The sequence below is a fragment of the Pundamilia nyererei genome, unplaced genomic scaffold, assembly GCF_000239375.1.
Source record: "Pundamilia nyererei isolate P.nyererei 1_Seehausen unplaced genomic scaffold, PunNye1.0 scaffold00274, whole genome shotgun sequence".
Lineage (NCBI taxonomy): Eukaryota > Metazoa > Chordata > Actinopteri > Cichliformes > Cichlidae > Pundamilia > Pundamilia nyererei.
Window position 1 is genome coordinate 226,195 of NW_005187675.1, and position 17,152 is coordinate 243,346.

The 17,152-nt window shown below is 38.3% G+C and overlaps 1 protein-coding gene across 5 annotated transcripts in view; it reads right to left on the bottom strand.

Moving 5' to 3' along the window:
* kiaa1109 (KIAA1109 ortholog) overlaps nt 1–13,373 on the bottom strand; it is an 81,225-nt gene extending 67,852 nt beyond the window's left edge. For all 5 annotated transcript variants that reach the window (XM_013915231.1, XM_013915234.1, XM_013915233.1 and 2 more), the window contains exons 1-15: nt 13,214–13,373; nt 9,464–9,599; nt 8,686–8,802; nt 7,517–7,595; nt 7,357–7,421; nt 6,984–7,158; nt 6,367–6,448; nt 6,088–6,281; nt 5,479–5,558; nt 5,116–5,266; nt 4,061–4,217; nt 3,557–3,635; nt 879–970; nt 593–710; nt 315–470 (exon numbers count right to left, since the gene is read on the bottom strand). In XM_013915231.1, coding sequence (XP_013770685.1) covers nt 315–470; nt 593–710; nt 879–970; nt 3,557–3,635; nt 4,061–4,217; nt 5,116–5,266; nt 5,479–5,558; nt 6,088–6,281; nt 6,367–6,448; nt 6,984–7,158; nt 7,357–7,421; nt 7,517–7,595; nt 8,686–8,802; nt 9,464–9,569 — 1,651 coding nt within the window. In that variant the 5' untranslated portion in view covers nt 9,570–9,599; nt 13,214–13,373. The remainder of the gene's footprint in view (nt 1–314; nt 471–592; nt 711–878; nt 971–3,556; nt 3,636–4,060; nt 4,218–5,115; nt 5,267–5,478; nt 5,559–6,087; nt 6,282–6,366; nt 6,449–6,983; nt 7,159–7,356; nt 7,422–7,516; nt 7,596–8,685; nt 8,803–9,463; nt 9,600–13,213) is intronic.
* Nucleotides 13,374–17,152: the final 3,779 nt, after the last annotated feature.

Genomic DNA, 17,152 nt, shown 5'->3' on the forward strand with positions numbered 1-17,152 from the left:
GTGAATAAAGGTTTCTTCAGCCAGGACACGCGAGGGCGTGATATCCCATACTTATGTGTTGTACCGAGTGAATCGACTGAAAGGGAACGCCCTATCAATCTCATCTTTTTATAACCGTACAGTACCCTTCATTTCATTTTAACTACTTTAACTTGCCAAGAATGAATGCTCGACCCGTAAAGTGACAGTTACTCAATGGCTGCAGCACCTCCAGAAAGCACAACTGCTCAAGATGTTTTTTAAACAAATTAAAGTGATTTCTTGAAAACATTTCATTTAAAATGAACATCAGCTGTTCGGTGGATCTGTCTTACCATTCTCCTGTTGTTTGGTGGAACAGTCAATCCAGTTGTGTTGGTTTGCTGCCCAGATCATCTCAAACTGGTGGAAAAGGATCTTGAACTTCCAGGAATACGGCACAAAAGAGTAGATATCGGGGGCGCTGTCACTCGCCCAATCCTGGATCAAATCTAAAAAAGAAAGGGAAAAGAAAAAGTGATTCTCGTAGACACATTTCTTTCATGATTGTTTGGGATTTCCTGATGTGTCAATACACACATGGCCAAATAAAAGAATCTGAAATCTTGCTCACCAGTGAAGAAGCTTTTCTGGGCGTAGATGAAATGGTACGTGGCCTTGTACACCTCAATCTCACACTGCCACGACTGGGGCATGTTCCATACCCGGGGGTAGCTGGCTATCACGTGGAACTAAAAAATAAAAAAAATGGGAAAGACAAAACAAATTTTAACCTTTGAGGCGCCTTGTGTGTATGCAACACTGGTGTCTCCTTGAATGCTGAAGGAAATGTAATAACTTTCGAGAATCTCTCCAAAACGTCAAATGAAAAGCTTCGTTGCTGATTGCCTGCTACTTACAGCCAACATCTCAGCCTCCAGAAGGGTCCTGTACTGCATGCTGCTGGTGGTGTCCACATGAAGCAGCTGACCTTTGATGGTGGGAGAGTATCCTGAAGGCAAAAGCAATCATCTTTCAAAAGCTAGACCTACGGTTAAGTTCTTGGAAACACTGTTATTTACCAAAGCTGCTTATGTTAACTTCCGGGAACAGAGGTGAGCACTGACATAATTTCATCTGCTCTGTGTGACAAATCGTTACATCTCAAAAACTATGGGTGCTTTCAAGGTGAGACAAAGGTTTGGCTGTGGAGGAGTTTTATAATGTTGCTTTAGTTCATTGTCATTCGTTTATGCAGTTTTTCAGTCGTGCTGAGGTCTGAACTTTGACTGGGCCGTTGCAACCTTGATTCTTTTCTTTTTTAACTTGTAGTTTTACAACTGTGGTGGGAATGACTGTCCTGTTGCATGACCCAGCTGTTTGATGGCCTCACATTTGACTCTAGAATACTTTGGTATACAGAGGAGTTCATGGTCAACTCTATGATTTCAACGTGGCCAGGTCTGATTGTCCTTTTTACTCAGTACAAAACAATGATTCTGAATGATAAAACCTTAACTTTACAGTTACACAAGTCCTAAAGCAAATAGTTGTTAACAATGTTCCTTACAAGCCATGACTTTACAAATGTTGGCAAACCTCAGTCTGTGTGCAACGCACAGAAGAGAGGAGCTGAGTAGTTGCAGCTTAGCATTGCATGGTTAACCTCACATACACCATTAAGTGATCACTTTAGGCAATCATTCAGCAATCTTTAATAAGCGATTAGTCATTTACTAAATAAGGAAGCAGGAGTTGAGTTAAAACAACTGTTATTTACTCTCGTTTAAATGTCTTCATTTTGTTTTTCAAACTATTTTTATATTTGTGAAATCATTCATAAGATCAGTGTTGTAATAAGATGCATTATGTAACTAAACTTTGTATTTAAAAGTTTAGTTACAGAAAAAAGGAAAAGAAAACAATCTCTAGGTCTTAGTAAGCTGAGTAATATCACAAAACAAAAATGCACGTAATGTAATTTTAGAATTTTTACAGTGCAATTTATAAAAATGATTTCCATAATAGTAAACCTACACACTAACGTACCAAAGATTTTAATAGTTTAAATCATTACAGCCCTAAATTGAATTTAAATTATATGGAGGATGTTGCACAATTTACTACATTGGTTCACTTTACGAAAAAAATCATGTTTAGGAAAAAAGTAAATTATGATTTATTAAATAACTGCCAGCAGAAACTGCAAAATTAAATTTAGCACACTTAAACATTATTGAGAAATAGGGCTGCCACGATTAGTCGACTAGTCACGATTACGTCGACTATTAAAATCGTCTACGACTAATTTAATAGTCGACGCGTCGTTTGAAGCTTTGTAAGATCACAAAAGATGCAGGAATGAGTAGTAGGATTTAAGAGTGTAATAACTGACTGAAACAGAAGATGGCAGCACTGCGTGTACAAGGATGCCAGCTGCCGTTAAACCCCAAAGAAGAAGAAGCTGTGTCCCATAATTCATAGCGCGGCCCAGAACAGTTGTCAACAATGGCGGCAGCTAGTTAGTTTTAATATTACTCTTATTATTCTTTTTGGGTCACAAAGTAAAGTTTAACATATTTTCAGGCGAGAATGTAGCTGTGTAAACCTCAAATATCTGCTCAGTTTATCAAGACACCACATATTTGCAAAAGCGCTCCGACGTTTTCGGAGACGTCTGTTACCCACCAGCTCGATAGCTAGCCGGGGTTCAAGGCTCACTAGAGCCGTGAGAACACCGGACTCCCGGCAAATCGTTTTCAAACCCACTGCCGTCTTTGGCTACTCAGGTGAAACATATATGTCACTTAGATAACTTACAAATGTTATTGTTTGGCTTTTTTCAGTATTTTATTTGTTCCTGAGTAAATCGGTTTGGCTGAGATTAAAGTTGTAGTTTTTATACAGCTGAATAAACGTCAAGCAGACAGCTGATTATCAGAAGTGTGAGATGCTCGAGAATATACTGTGCTGTTATATTTTAGATCGCAAGGAGCAGACGGCTGAGTTTATTAAACTCCACCGAAACAATCTGCAAATGTAATTAACATTTAATAAACTATCATTTTGTCTGTATTTTTAGTTAGCACATTCCTTAAACACTTAAAGCTGTAAGCTAATGATAGTTATATAAGAGAAGATGCTGCTGGTGCAATAAGCTGTACGTTTTATGTCCAATAGATGCATGATCTGATTAGTCGACTAATCGCAAAAATAATCAGTGACTAGTCGACTATCAACTAGTCTTTGTTTGTGGCAGCCCTATTGAGAAATGAATTTGATGAATATCAATGGTAATAAATATCTGAAATAATAATAAAAACAGAGATACCCTCATCTTCATCATTAGCCATACTATGAGCAGCTTGAAGAATCCATCGCTGTACACTTAAATGAACTTCTAGTGAGATCTGATAAAGCTGCTTATCACAGTAGCAGTTCAGCCATTATTAAGTGTAAAAGATGATTACTACATGATGAGAAAACTGCTGCGTGCGTCTACATTAACCAGGGCTGACCTTGAGCCAGGGGGATATTTGCTGATGTGAACACTCATACTTTGGTCTACTGCTGTTATTTCAGTGAAACACACACTTACCATTCTCTCCCACAGTCATGGGGATGTTGACTTCCAGGTAAGAGCCTGCACCTACATTCACATGAATGGCATTGGTTTCCTAGTAACAGGGATGAAGACGTATCAGAAGAGAGAGAAAGCAAGCAGCAATATCATACATGCTGTCAAATTATGAGTGGGCGCTTCAGAGAATAAAAATACAAGAAAGAAAAACATCACCTAATCTGAAGAGAAATGTGTTCAAAAGATGTAATAAAATGACAATCTTTCCTGACTCGAGCAATTTTAGGTTTTTATTCAACGTGTATTAATGGTGTTATTTAGTATGCACTTCACATGCTTTGTGAAGATCCCTGCACTGCTCCAGGAAGAAAATATGAAAAAGCATAAAACATGAACCAATATCAATAGCTCAAACATGGTGAGATATAAAGACAAAGACGAGCAGAACAGCAGGGAGACGAAGACAGATCAAAGAGTTTGGCAGGGGGAAAAAAAGCAGACAGGAGAGAGAGCAAGAGTCACCCTGTTTTTGGTGAAAAGCAGATCGATGGTGGCGTCAGCAATGATGTTCATGCGAAGCTCGAAGGCCTGGATCTGCCTGGGTTTTCCCGGCTGTGCCACCTCAGTTGCCTTCATGGCCTGGTAGTCTGCAGGCAGGAAGAACTTCCACAGACAGTCCCTGAAGAAGGTAAAATCATATTATAGAGCCAAGTCTAAATACTTACAAGTGTGAACTAATCATACCATCGGGGTGTTAGAATAAAAGACTTGATGACACCCCCCCCCCCTTCAGCCAGTTTCTACTGGCACATCTCTAAACTAAACTGTCCAGTAAATCAGGAGTTTTCTTTCTGTCATCAATCAAAACCAAACCCAATCAGTTTTGATTGGCTGCCTTCCAGAAGCCAGCCCTCGGCAAATACTGAAGCTGGATTTAATTTCTTTCCTGGTTCGTGAGCAATAGGTCATCATCTCAAACACATTCATTCATGTTTTAGTTGGAATGAAATCTAAAATATGGAAGTGCATAACGACCCTGAAAACAACTTCAGCAACCAAGCAACAAAGAGCTTTTTATGTGTACACAGGAACAGTAAGGATTTCACATAATGTTCAGAGATTTAAGGCAATAAAGAGATGGACACAGCATCAGTGCGCAGCCTACTGCTTGCAGACGTTTTTAATGGCTAGTACTTTGTGATGGCCTCCACAGACAATCTCCAACTTCTTGGTGTGCAGCTGATGACGCTTTTACTCGGTAGCCTTGGTGAGCTCAACAACACATGAAAAGGAGTTACGCTCCAGTTCTCCAGTTCATACCACATCACTGTAAATATGCTTGAAAGTATAACTGAGCCAGGATTAATATGTCTGGGCAGCTCACCCAAGGAAATTCTGTGTGTGCAATAATAAGTTTGTGGTATTACAGTGACAAAATCCTGAGCAGGACCTGTATGAACTACAATTAAAAACAGAGATGTCTTTAAAACGAATACCTCCAACTGTCAGCGTGTACTCTAAAAACCTATTAGTTCAGGTTTCATATTGCTGATTTTGTTTTGTCCATCTGTGCTCACCTCTGCCGGTCTGCCCAGGGCCCATAGTTGAAGTCAGTTCCTTTCCCACAGACGATGTCCAGACCCCAGCAAGGAGGCAGGTCCTGCAGCTTATCATCCTCACTGCTCGTCTCTGCTTCCTCGCCACTCTCCTGCTCGACAGGAACCAGACCTGGACACATACACAGTGAAAACGTCAAAACCTGGGTATCAGCAGAAGGCTGAACAAAAATACACAACTGCACTAAAAACAATCAAGAATATACTTTAATAGAGACAGCATACTGGCTGGTAAATTTTACATTTAGTGTCAGCAGCTATCAGTTATTCATGTTAATGTCTTAGCACAGAAATCTCAGCGGATGTGTGCATGCATGAGCTTACCTGGTTCATCTTGGTAATAGTAGATGTCAACATCATTGGACTGCATCACAACAAAGCCCTCTCCCATCAGTCTGGGGGGTCTAGATGAGAAATTCACAAAATGACAATTCGGGGGCAAATATGTTAAACAGAGACTTGGAACTCTGTGGCCTATTCTTCTATACTGTAAACCCATGATCTTTAATGCAATGCAATTCAGTCTCAGTGTACTTGAAAGAGCGACATTCACTTGGCAGCGTAATTGAGTAAAAAACAGCAGTCAATAAAATAAAATTATTCCAAGGTAACAAAAATCTTCTACTTGTGTTTTGTACAAACTAGATGAAAAATACAAACCCAGTCTCATCCTGTCTGTTCTTAAGATTCACACCATAGATATGCATGCGGCAGGATAGATGAGAAGCACTACGGAGAACTAGCACTAGTCATTATAATATGCTTAAAGAAATACGTGGAAATAAAGAAATAGGATATTCTTCAAGCCGAGTTATTTTTTTGGGCTACAACTCCTCTAAAAATGCTTTGAGGTAAAAAGTTTTATTATCAACAACACTGTAAACAGAGAAATACTGTTTATGTGCTTATCTTTGTTAGATGACTTGAACTCACTCGTCATTCTGCATGCCCAGGTAGCGAGGACTGGGAACCAGCATGACCCGCACATTCTCCAGTGAGCCTTTGACAATGTGCATGTACTGGTCCAAGTGGCTGGAGGGAGGTTTGGTGGCATACGTCAGGCAGGCATCCTCAAAGTTCATGCACAGAGTCTGTGGAAGGTAGTGGTTCCCAAATGCTAAGCGGCCCTACAAGACAGCAAACACACATTATTTTTTTATTAAATTGTATTACATGCCTCTAAAAGGTTTTGAGATGTTCTTAGGTACTTACAGTGCTGATGTTAACTTTGATGACGGGAATGAGGGACCGCCAAGATGATGAGGGATCCTGACTTTCAGCTTTAATGTTGACACTACACAAGAAACAGAAGACAGTTTCTTTAAGTGTGATGTGTGATTCTAGTCAGTTCAACTAATTTGACTGTCAGCAGGAAACGACAGTAGCTCTGTTCTGTCTGCACTTCTAATCCACTTGGTAACAACAGATAGAAAAGGGTGTGACATTATGCAACTTTTTCAGCAGCTGTTTATCATTCACAACCACTGAATGTGCTCTTGCACTCATTTCTGTTCTGCTGAACTGAAACCATACAGACATGCTGAGAAAATATAAAAAGCTGTACTCCCAAAAATGTTATCACAATTAAAAAACAAAATATACACTTTTTTTAAAAAAAAGGTAAACAAGCATTTAGACTGTTGCATGTGTTCTTTTTGTTTCAGATATAGCTAAAAACTGACAAATCATCCAAAGGCATTTTTATTTGATTTTAAGGTAACACAACTAGAGCAATTAACAACTTAGAAACTTCAAATAAGACTCATGTCTTACAAAGAATTTTAACACTGGATAAAAAGCAAAGTTGCCCGATGATGCCGTAGTTATACCTTTCCAGTGTCTTGTTTCTGTCCTCTCGCCCCCTCTCTTCATCTTTTTTGGGCCTTTGAAGCGTGGGTTCCAGTCCAAAGGTCTCCTGCAGTCGTGCGTAGAGGTCAGTCCGGTTATAGACATGGAACTCAAAGCCGTTGACAGTCACGTAAAGCCTCGTCTCTGCCTTGGGATCTGATGCAAAAACAGAGACAACTAAGAACTCAAGGTGATGTTGCCACATGAAACTAACTCAGTTAGAAAAGTTGCATCTTGATAGTCAAACATAGATAACCTAAGATTTCCAATATATACATATATTTTTTCTGTGGTGGACTAACATATGCATTTAAAAGTTTAATCTAAGCAGTCATCAAATACTTCTCTACTCACCATGTTGTTTCTGTTTTGGATTATACATTTTCCACCAACGAAATATGAGAAAGCCATCCTGTATCCTGTAACACACACAAACAACAATCAGCATGCAAATTATAAGATAAGAGTGGGACGGATGGAGGAGAAGCAACAACAGAAACATCGGTCAGATTACCTGATAGACATGTCTTGGTTGATGTAGTAGACATCTCTGAACATGACCTTCCCTGACAGAACAGAGAAGGAGAAGGAGCCTGTGCACAAAGGCAAAGTTGAACAGTGTGAGCATGTTTTAAAATGGCAACATAAAGTGTTGGTTTTACTATTAAACCGTACTAGTAACATCCTGCAAATTTCTTTGGATTTGATTGCAATGTCTTCAATTCAAGCTTAACCAGTTAAATGAATCATTACAAAACTGCAATTACAGAATTATAAAAGCTCTGGTACAATAACAGCAGCATGGGTGTTGCTGGGATATTTAATCGCACTTTCACTCTTATCAAAGAGAGAGAGAGAAAAAACACCCCAAAAACAATCTTAATTACGATCTAAATCAGCAAGTGGGTCTGAGTCTGTCACTGAGTGAGAAGGATGAATTTGATTTCCTGTTAATAATCTCTTTTGGCTCATAACATGTCTTTCTCAGTTTCAATTACTTCATGCAAACAGAGCGACAGCACCTGAGTGCTTCATGCATTATCATCCAATGTAAAGCTTCCTCACACTGGTGAAATTCCTTTCCACTGACTGACGAGACAATGTCTAACTCGCTCCAAAAATCCACACAGAACCACAAAGGCTAATGCCTTCCTGTAAATTCATGCAGGATTGAGTTGAAGCTAAATGACAGCGAAACACACCTGAGGCATGTTTGAACCTGCTTAACACCTGACACAAATATGTCAGTAAAAAGTATACGTTCTCTTTATCTGGATAGAAAAGTCAATCGCAAACAAAAGGGTGACTGCTCAGTTTGTACCAGCATATGTTGGCAAAGAGATGTCAACTACGCCTTGCTCTTCTCATTAAACTTTCATGCTGCCTTTGTTGTCATTTTGCATTTCTCATTCATGCTGACAGTCAGGTTCAAGTTTGTGTTTAATTGATATGCGTTTTTGAAAGAGAAGCTCACATCCTAAAAACTAAGTAAGGTTTCATTGGATTGTGGATTGTGTCACCCATGTTTAGAAAGTCTGGTATTATTTGCTCAGATGCTGTGGATATAATCACTGAGAGAACCTGGCTCATCATGAAATATTCAGCAGATTGAGTTAACGCCTTCAACTGAACGCTTCCTCCTCCCTATTCATCACTGTGCGACAGAGCTCCTGATGAACACACCGATGTGAATGTAGCCATCCTTGTAGAGTCTGTTGATGATGAGGGTGAGAATGAGGCCAATGTTGCGTGAGTTGTAATAAGTTAAATAGATAATCCATCCACAGGACAGAATGGTGGCTGAAAGGGGAAAGAAAGAACATGATTTCAGTCAGTAAAATAAATTTTAAGAGTTACAGAAGCTTCTGTCTGCTTGTAAACATAACAATTTAGTAGGCCAACACTTTCAAATATAATCACAATGCTTGATTAATCTCTGTTGGGTCAAATTCTGCAACAGCACGCATGAGAACTAGTAACACATTAGGAACCCCACCTGAAAGTACTCTGTTTCCTTAGGCACTATAATTGGTAATGCAGATGGAATTCATATACACTCCATTTCACCTGCTTTAGTGCAAATTCAGGTGAACCTGCTCTTCTCTATAAAAAGATGGGGTATATATTCCTTAATGACTGAATCCAGATATGGATTAAGCTTAAATTCAAAGGACACCTGCTTTTAAAACGTTTATCTAGGACTATACTCAGTCCTAGAGCTCAGTACAGCAAAATGTCCAACATGTCAAGAGAACACATAAACGTACTGTAAACTGAGCTGAATCATTGCTATGCATTCAACACCGAGTATAAAGGCCAAAAAAATGCCCTTCGTGTGCAGTGAAGTGAATTAGATTGCACTCTCATAAAGATGCATTGACTGAAATAATATTACTGCTGCAAAGCCAATATTTGGAACACATACAAATTAAGTGTCTCCATAAAAATTTTAACTACTGACCAACAAGAAGCCAGATGAAGTTGGAATCATGCTTGGTAAGGAAATTATCCAGATCCACAAAGCTGGGGAAGGTGCTTTCATTGGTTTTGGCAGCATGTCCATCCATGGCTACAGGCTCGCAGTCAGGTGTCTAAAACTGAAATGATCAAATGTCAAATTAGTTTCACTGGCACATGAACATGTTTAAGTATGCAATGAACTACATCACTGCAGAGAAAGACAAATACTATCAATAGTGACTTGTTATAACCATCATGCAGATAAATACAAGATTAAACTTTTTTTTTTCCCCTTTAGAAACGTCTCTGCATCCGCACAGCTGCCTCCTCAGGGGGGTGAGTCAACAACTTAAAATTATTCTTGGAAATCACAGGAACTGTTTTGGTACATAGAGTTCCAGATTTCCAGAGGGGCCTTCCACTTTCTCAGTGCACAATTTGAAAGCCAGCATCTGTGGAAGCACGGGATGGTATTAGTGGTCACTACATGAACATTTTGCACATCCGTGAAGAATAAATTCTGAACAAGCTTTGTCTGAATTTCTACCAACATTACTTGTCATGTTCTCATGTTATTGCTAAGGATTGTCTATTGCATTGGAGTCACACTGGGTTAAATATGTACACTTGGGTTTTAAGGGGTATTTATTATTTTCTTCTTTTTTGGGTTGTATGGAAGCCCCAAACGCAATTTCATTGTTCTTGACAATGACAATAAATAAATACTACTACTGAAGTTTTAAAGAAATACTGGCATCCAGATGTCTTTTGTAGGCAATGGCTTGAAACTTGTTCAAACTATATTCTGGATGTTATGAGTCTGAACTGCATGCCTAGACTTATTAAGAGCTGAAAAGTTTAGACTCATTGTGAAAAAACAACAAAGGAAGTCCTGAAGAGCAACTAAGATCCTGTTTACAGTCTTGCTAAAATCAGCAATAATGCAAAACACTAAATATGTCTGTCACAACTGCACCACACTCAAAATGATAAAAACAAACAAACAAACAAAAAAAACCGATGATAATAATAACAATAATAATTAAGTTTCTGGCTCTAATATGTTTTCCTTTAAAATTCTTTAATATAGAGTTTAAATAAGTCACATTTTTTTGCTTTTCTGCTTTTATTTCCATTTTATAGTGTCTTAACTATTTTGCAAACTGTGTCGTACATAATGATAAATGTGCGTTATCAAAACTGCTGCATCGACACAGCAAGTTACATGTTAGAACTACACTATGTCTACACTGGCAGGGCTGCATCATATTTGGCATAAAATTTGCATAAAGTTTTTTTTAAGATTTCAAACCAGTCACATAATGCATATTTCCAGTACATTACAGTACAGTATGCATAACATGACGCACAATCATAATTAGGAAAATGCGTAACTACTTTGCATGTTGTGGCTCGTTCAGTTATTTGTATTTGCTTCAATGATTATTAGTGACAGGAGGCTGGTGAAAGGCTCATGTGTGCCCGTGTATGCTGTGATCTCAGTCACCCCATGCTTAAAGGCTTCAATACTGTACACACAAACACAAATCCTCATCTAATCCACCCCAAACATTGTTGGCTGTAAAACCAGTGAGATGAAAACAATCCCAGCACAATTTCCAACAGAAAACACAGTTTCTAAAAGTTTCTTTCTGACAGATACTACATGTAACTACATGTGTTTGCTTGTCACATTTGACAGACTTTAAATTAACAGACGTTTCTGATCTCACATGGACCTGCTAGATGCTAATCCTGCTGTGGCTGTCGGTTTCTCTTCTGAAGCAAATTATAAGGAAATGGGCAAAAGATCCTTTAGGTCAACCTGCCCACATTCCAGAATCTTACTTCCTGGCTAGCCTACCATGATTCCTTATCATAAAGCTTACCTCACTCTTTTGTATATCCAAAACACACAGAAAGAGTACTAACAGCGAACAGAAGAGAGATTATATTTCTCTCATATTAGCTTCTCTTCAGTGGCTCCCTTTTAAATCGAGAAGTGATATTAAAAAAAATTTCCTTCTAACATACAATTTCCTCAATGATCGTGTTCCCATCACATTAAAGTCATCATAGCATTACATTATGATGATGCACTGAGCACTTCTTCTCCCCTCTCATCTTTTCATATCACTCCTGGTGTGAGATTTACACTCTCATGTTAAAGCAAAGTGTTAATACATTAAAACGCCAAACCTCTCTAAAATTCTTTAACTCACACCATATTCTGACATGCATTTCCAGCTAGTACAACTACGACTTTCGCTGCTATTTTTAAAATCAAATGAAAAAAAAAAGGGATCAACTTGACTTGATAAACCACAGAACATATAACCACTTGCAAAGCTAAAACATAGACTCTACACTGTTAAGAGTAAATCACATTTTGCATGGTTGTCTGAAGCATTAATTTAACACAGAAGTCTGAATGATCATCAGCCATCAAACCAAAGTATGATGTTTAAATCATATGTTTACAAAAAAAACCCAAAAAAACAAAACTGTATTCTGGAAATACCCAGACTACGTATTCCTGTAAGGCAAGTTCAGGTTTTACAATCTAGCACATGATATGAGATGCTGGCTTTCAGGAAAGATCAGCGTTGGCAATCACTGACTCATAATTGTTTTCTGCAAGCTCAGTGTTTTCACTTTAGGTTCATAATGGTGACTAGATTACAGCAAGAAGTCATCACCTGAAGTAAACAACACCCATCAGTCTTTAGTTTGTAAACAACAATTATGTTAACTAACTTTTTCATGCCAACGACCATTCAATGGGCACACTGAGCAGAACTACTGCATAATTCAGTACATGGGGGGGGGGGGGGGGAACATCCCTCTATTCTTCATTAAAGAGGTGCATTATAAACATATACACATTTTTACACAATGAGCAAATGTACAACACACTGGGATGTCTTAAGAAAAAAGTGCAATTTAAGTCTCTTTCTAGACTTAGTGAGTCTACTGTCACTGAGCGTTCATTACAATTTCATTATAAATGCTAGCTTGTGGTTGGGATTCTGACAACAAAAAAACAAAGGTACACAAACAATCGAGGCGCACTGTCCCATTGCCGTAGTTGAAAAAGGCTATACAGAGAATCCATAGCTAAGATGACTGGCAGATTAAAAGCCCCAAAATATGTGCATTAATTTGATTATCAGCATTATATTAGCGCACACAGGTAACCAAAGAGCAATTAAGACGTTTAACCCAAATAAATGTCGGACTGCAAGATGAACCGAACGTGGCAAAAAAATAAAAAATAAAAATGGGGAAGTTGTCTGTCAGTTTGCCTTTGTTGACAGAGGTAATGACATATATAAAAGGACATCGCTGCATCATTTTATAGAAGGCCAGGTGTGAAACGATTACTCACTCCAGCTCAGTGTAATCTGGAATCCAGAGACACCTGAAACTAACCACACACCTAGCTAATCCCAAGTCTTGAGCAATTTCCTGAGCATTACCTACAACAAACAAAAACTGTTGTTGAATTTAGCTTATCTTCCTATCTTCTTTTTAAACATTCGTAGCAAAAGTCTGAGTTACTGATTTGTCCTCTGCAGTCAGCCTCCTTCTTCGCTAATGACGTATTAAGCCATTAATTTAAGAGCCGCTCAATATCATAACGTTAACGTTAGCACTGAGGTTAGCTAGCATGCTAATGACAGCAGGCCGCGCCCTCCAACTTCTCCTTTTCTGAACTGTCAAAACAAAACAGCTGGTGTTCCTTACATACCTTAATATCCTCAGTAAAGAATGGGCTTTCATCTTTGCTCCAGTTAGCCCGGAGTTTCTGTCCTTTAGTAGTGTCGGAAATGACCACAGCTAGCATCCCCGGTGTGTACTATTTACCTGCCAGGCAGACGACCAGTTAGCATCTCTTCCTGTTGTGACGAGACCGGCCACAAAAACTACCAATAGGAAAAAAGAGCCAAGGCAGCTTCTGACCAATTAGATGAGAGCGTGACACACAGCTGACAGACATTCTTCCTGCCTTCCAGCGTGATTGTATTTGTGACAATGGTGTTTGACGTCGTATTGGTTACATAAAATCGATATACCGTAACATAAAAATTACTTCATGCATTAAAATAATACACACATTACTCTGTGAGTTGCTAGAGTATTAAACAAAGAGCACATACTGATCAGAGATGCTTATATTTTTCATAAATGATGACTTTATTTTTGTTGGTTTCGGATTAGTTTTCATTATCTTGAATTTGTTCTTCATTTTTTAATCACTACAAAAAAAATAAAAAAAATAAAAAATAATAATAATAATACAATATTGAATTTAATGTATTTTTATTTTTCCAGTTGACTAGTCCTCTGTTTTTGTGAACTATAACTTGAACATCACTCTTCACGGATGGTACCTACCTTCAAGCTGTTCAGTGCATTTAAATATGCACTGAACCTCCTGCTAATTCAGTTTAGCTGCACAGATTGCTTCAGAATGCCATGAAACATATACTCAGGTATCATGTATTTGCAATATTAACTACACTTCTTGCACTATGTTGTTTCCTTCTGTAATCTGGGCTCTACCTTCTTGCACTAAAAGCACTTTAAAGTTAGGTACACTGATACACTGCACTGCTTCTAGGGAGTGATGTGTTACACGCTTTGTTGTGTGTTGTTGGCAACAATTGGCAGACAATTTCCTATCAGCTGTGTTGCTGATATGACTACAATCAACTTGAATTTACCTTTAACAGCATTGCTTGTGTTTTTAGTCAACATTTGAACATTGTTAGATGGTTATAAACAGGTATAGTGCACTGCCAGCTGAGTGCAGGCTATTCCGGAGAAGTATACTAATACTTTATTTCCTGGCATCTCATCAAAACAGAAAGTGTAATGTGTAGGCTGATCACGCCAAGACTTCAACACTATACATTCAGCCTGTCCCACAATCTTAATTAGATTTTTTGGTTGAAGAAATTCTTTCTAAATTATATTACAGTGTGTTGAGCAGCACAGCTCCTCTATGCTAATTCTGTGTCTTGGGGATGGTGAAATATTTTAGTCAAAAGAATTATAACAACTTCATATTTATTCTTCCAGACCTTTCAACAATTCTCTTCGTTAGATTTGTAAATGGTCCCAAAATGGTTTATAACATTTTTCTGTTACAAACTTACAAAGAATGTTTAAAGTAAGACATTCTCTAGGAATATATGTAATTTTCTGCCAAGTTGTTATATTAACTTTGGATATTTTTGCTCTTATAGACTATGGCAATATCTGCACAGTAGAAAATGACTGACATTTGAGCAGTTTGGGGATGTTGTAAGAAAAATATTGCAAAAGCAAGGAGCAGGTAGTTCACATGATGAAGAGCTAGTTTAAATGATTATACTGTTTCCCCTTCTTTGTATCTGCAGTCCAGAGATTGAAAGCTAAATTGTAGGCACTAGAAGAGTATTCTGATCTCTGTATCTCTGAATTTTGAAAAGGGAGAATTCAATCTAGTGTGATGAATTTTTGTTTTTATGTTTTTATGTATTTAACCTTTCTTGTATTGTATAGCTTTATGTACCCTGTCCAGGGACTCTGAATGTGAATTAGAAGGTCCAAAGAAATCTGCCATGTTCCCATGTTAGACTTTTATACCGATGTTCATTATGTGTCAGTCAATCTATGTGTTTAGCAGATTGTTTATAAAGTAGTTATAATAAATATAATAAATTAGAACAATTCAAAAATTTAATCACTTTATTCAAATACATTTGCTTCTGTAGGGATCATGAATATTATTCAAAATTTCATGGCAAAATTAAATCATTTTGTTGCAAAGTGTTTTGAAATATTGACGGTTTCCGTTCCCATAACTAAACCATGCTGGTCTTCACTTCTTCTTGGAGAATTGCTTCCTCCATTTTCACCAATATTATGAAATTATTAATAATATTTGAACCTTAAGTTGATGAAAATGCTTCTAGCCTGGGAGCCATAACAACAACAATAATAAAAATAATAATACTAAAAGAGAAAAACAAGAAGCAATTTGATTGCTGTTATATTAAAAAATAAAATATAAATTCAAAAACACCAGAAAACAGTACAGGCCACAACTCTTTGTTATCTCCAGGAATTGCCTGAACTCTTGGGTATTGTTTAATGTAAGAGGATGTTGTCAAGCCTTCCTCCAGTCACAACAACAAAGCCTCCCCAAAGAACACGTGGGAGTCGCTTTACCGCAAAGCTTGCAAACATCAGGTTCAAAGCTCTTCCCTGCCAATCAAGCCCTTCCCACAAGACCAGCCTATTTTTTGCCGTAGCTTTAACGGAAACCCGCATCTCACACAAATCCTTTTTCCTGTCTTGTGAGTGTTATTTCACCTGAATTCCTGAAGGATGTCCGTGGTATCGCAGCTACAAATACTATATTAGTAATTAACAGCTCCTTCACTTTTGCTTCATTACCCTCTTGTTTTTAAACATGCAGCAGTTCAAGGCTCTCTAGAGGACACGTAATTAGACTTTTCTTGCATGAGGCAATTACAGAAAGGCTATGAACTTCAAAATTGTCTTTTTTTCCCTCTAATGGTTTACAAAAAGCAGATTTTTTTATTTTTAAAGATGGTCCAATCTAAAAGAAGCTGCACTTAGCTTACGAAGGCCTCCACTTCAGGCCTCATTCTCTGACACCATTGAGCAGTTTTGCATTATTCAAATGTCATTAATGTTATTCAGCAAGATCATCTTGAAACACACAGACCCACTGGTGTTTACTGTATCCGCTTGATTGATCAGCCATGTGTGTTCTCAGGGTCTTAGGTCCGGTGCGACTCTCTTTGCATACTGAAGACCTCCACTCGGTCTCATCAGAGTATCAGATTTCATTGTGAACACTTTGCCTGATATTATAACTTGGATTTATTAACAACTTCATCTCAGGAAATCAATTACTGACTGGCTAAAGTACACTTGGCACACTCAGTTACATCGAGGACTCTCGTGTTCATCAGTCAGTCAAACTGAGCTTGCCAGTAAAAATCATAGTGATGTTTGGGAGCACTTCCAAAAGCACAGTTGTAAAACTTGCTGATGAGAGAGGCCCCAGCTATCAATGGTGCATATACATTCCCAATAGATGGGATTGCACTCTCAGCTATATTCAGCTTTGCTTTAAACAAAACAATGATACACACATTTGGAAACAATCTAAAAACAAGTACAGCTGCAAGCTCATTGGTCATAATCCAATATTTTAATGGTGCCAGCATATCGGGGGCCGTAATACTTTGCAAGACATTTCATTACTATCCGTCCAATAATGCCAAGAACTGCAAATGTTCTACTTTCCAGCAGAAACTGAGGCAAAGTCAATAAATGAAAAGTATGACAAAAAGGGCCCAAAGTGTAAGAGGCTCCTGCAGGAATGATACCTCCTGCAGTGCACTGTCCTGAGTTTGAATCTGCAGGTCAGCTGGCGGCTTTCTATGTTGAGTTTGCATGTTCGTTTTATGTCTGTGTGGCTTCTTTCTGCGTATTCGAGCTTCCTCCCACAGTCCAAATACATGTCTCGTTAACTGGTGAAACTAAATTGGCTGTAGGTGTGAACATGATCATTAATGCTTTTGGTCGTTCTGTATTGGCCCTGTGATGGACTTCAGCAAATTCTTCAGCGTGTACCCTGCCTCGTGCCCAAAGCTGTGATAGACTG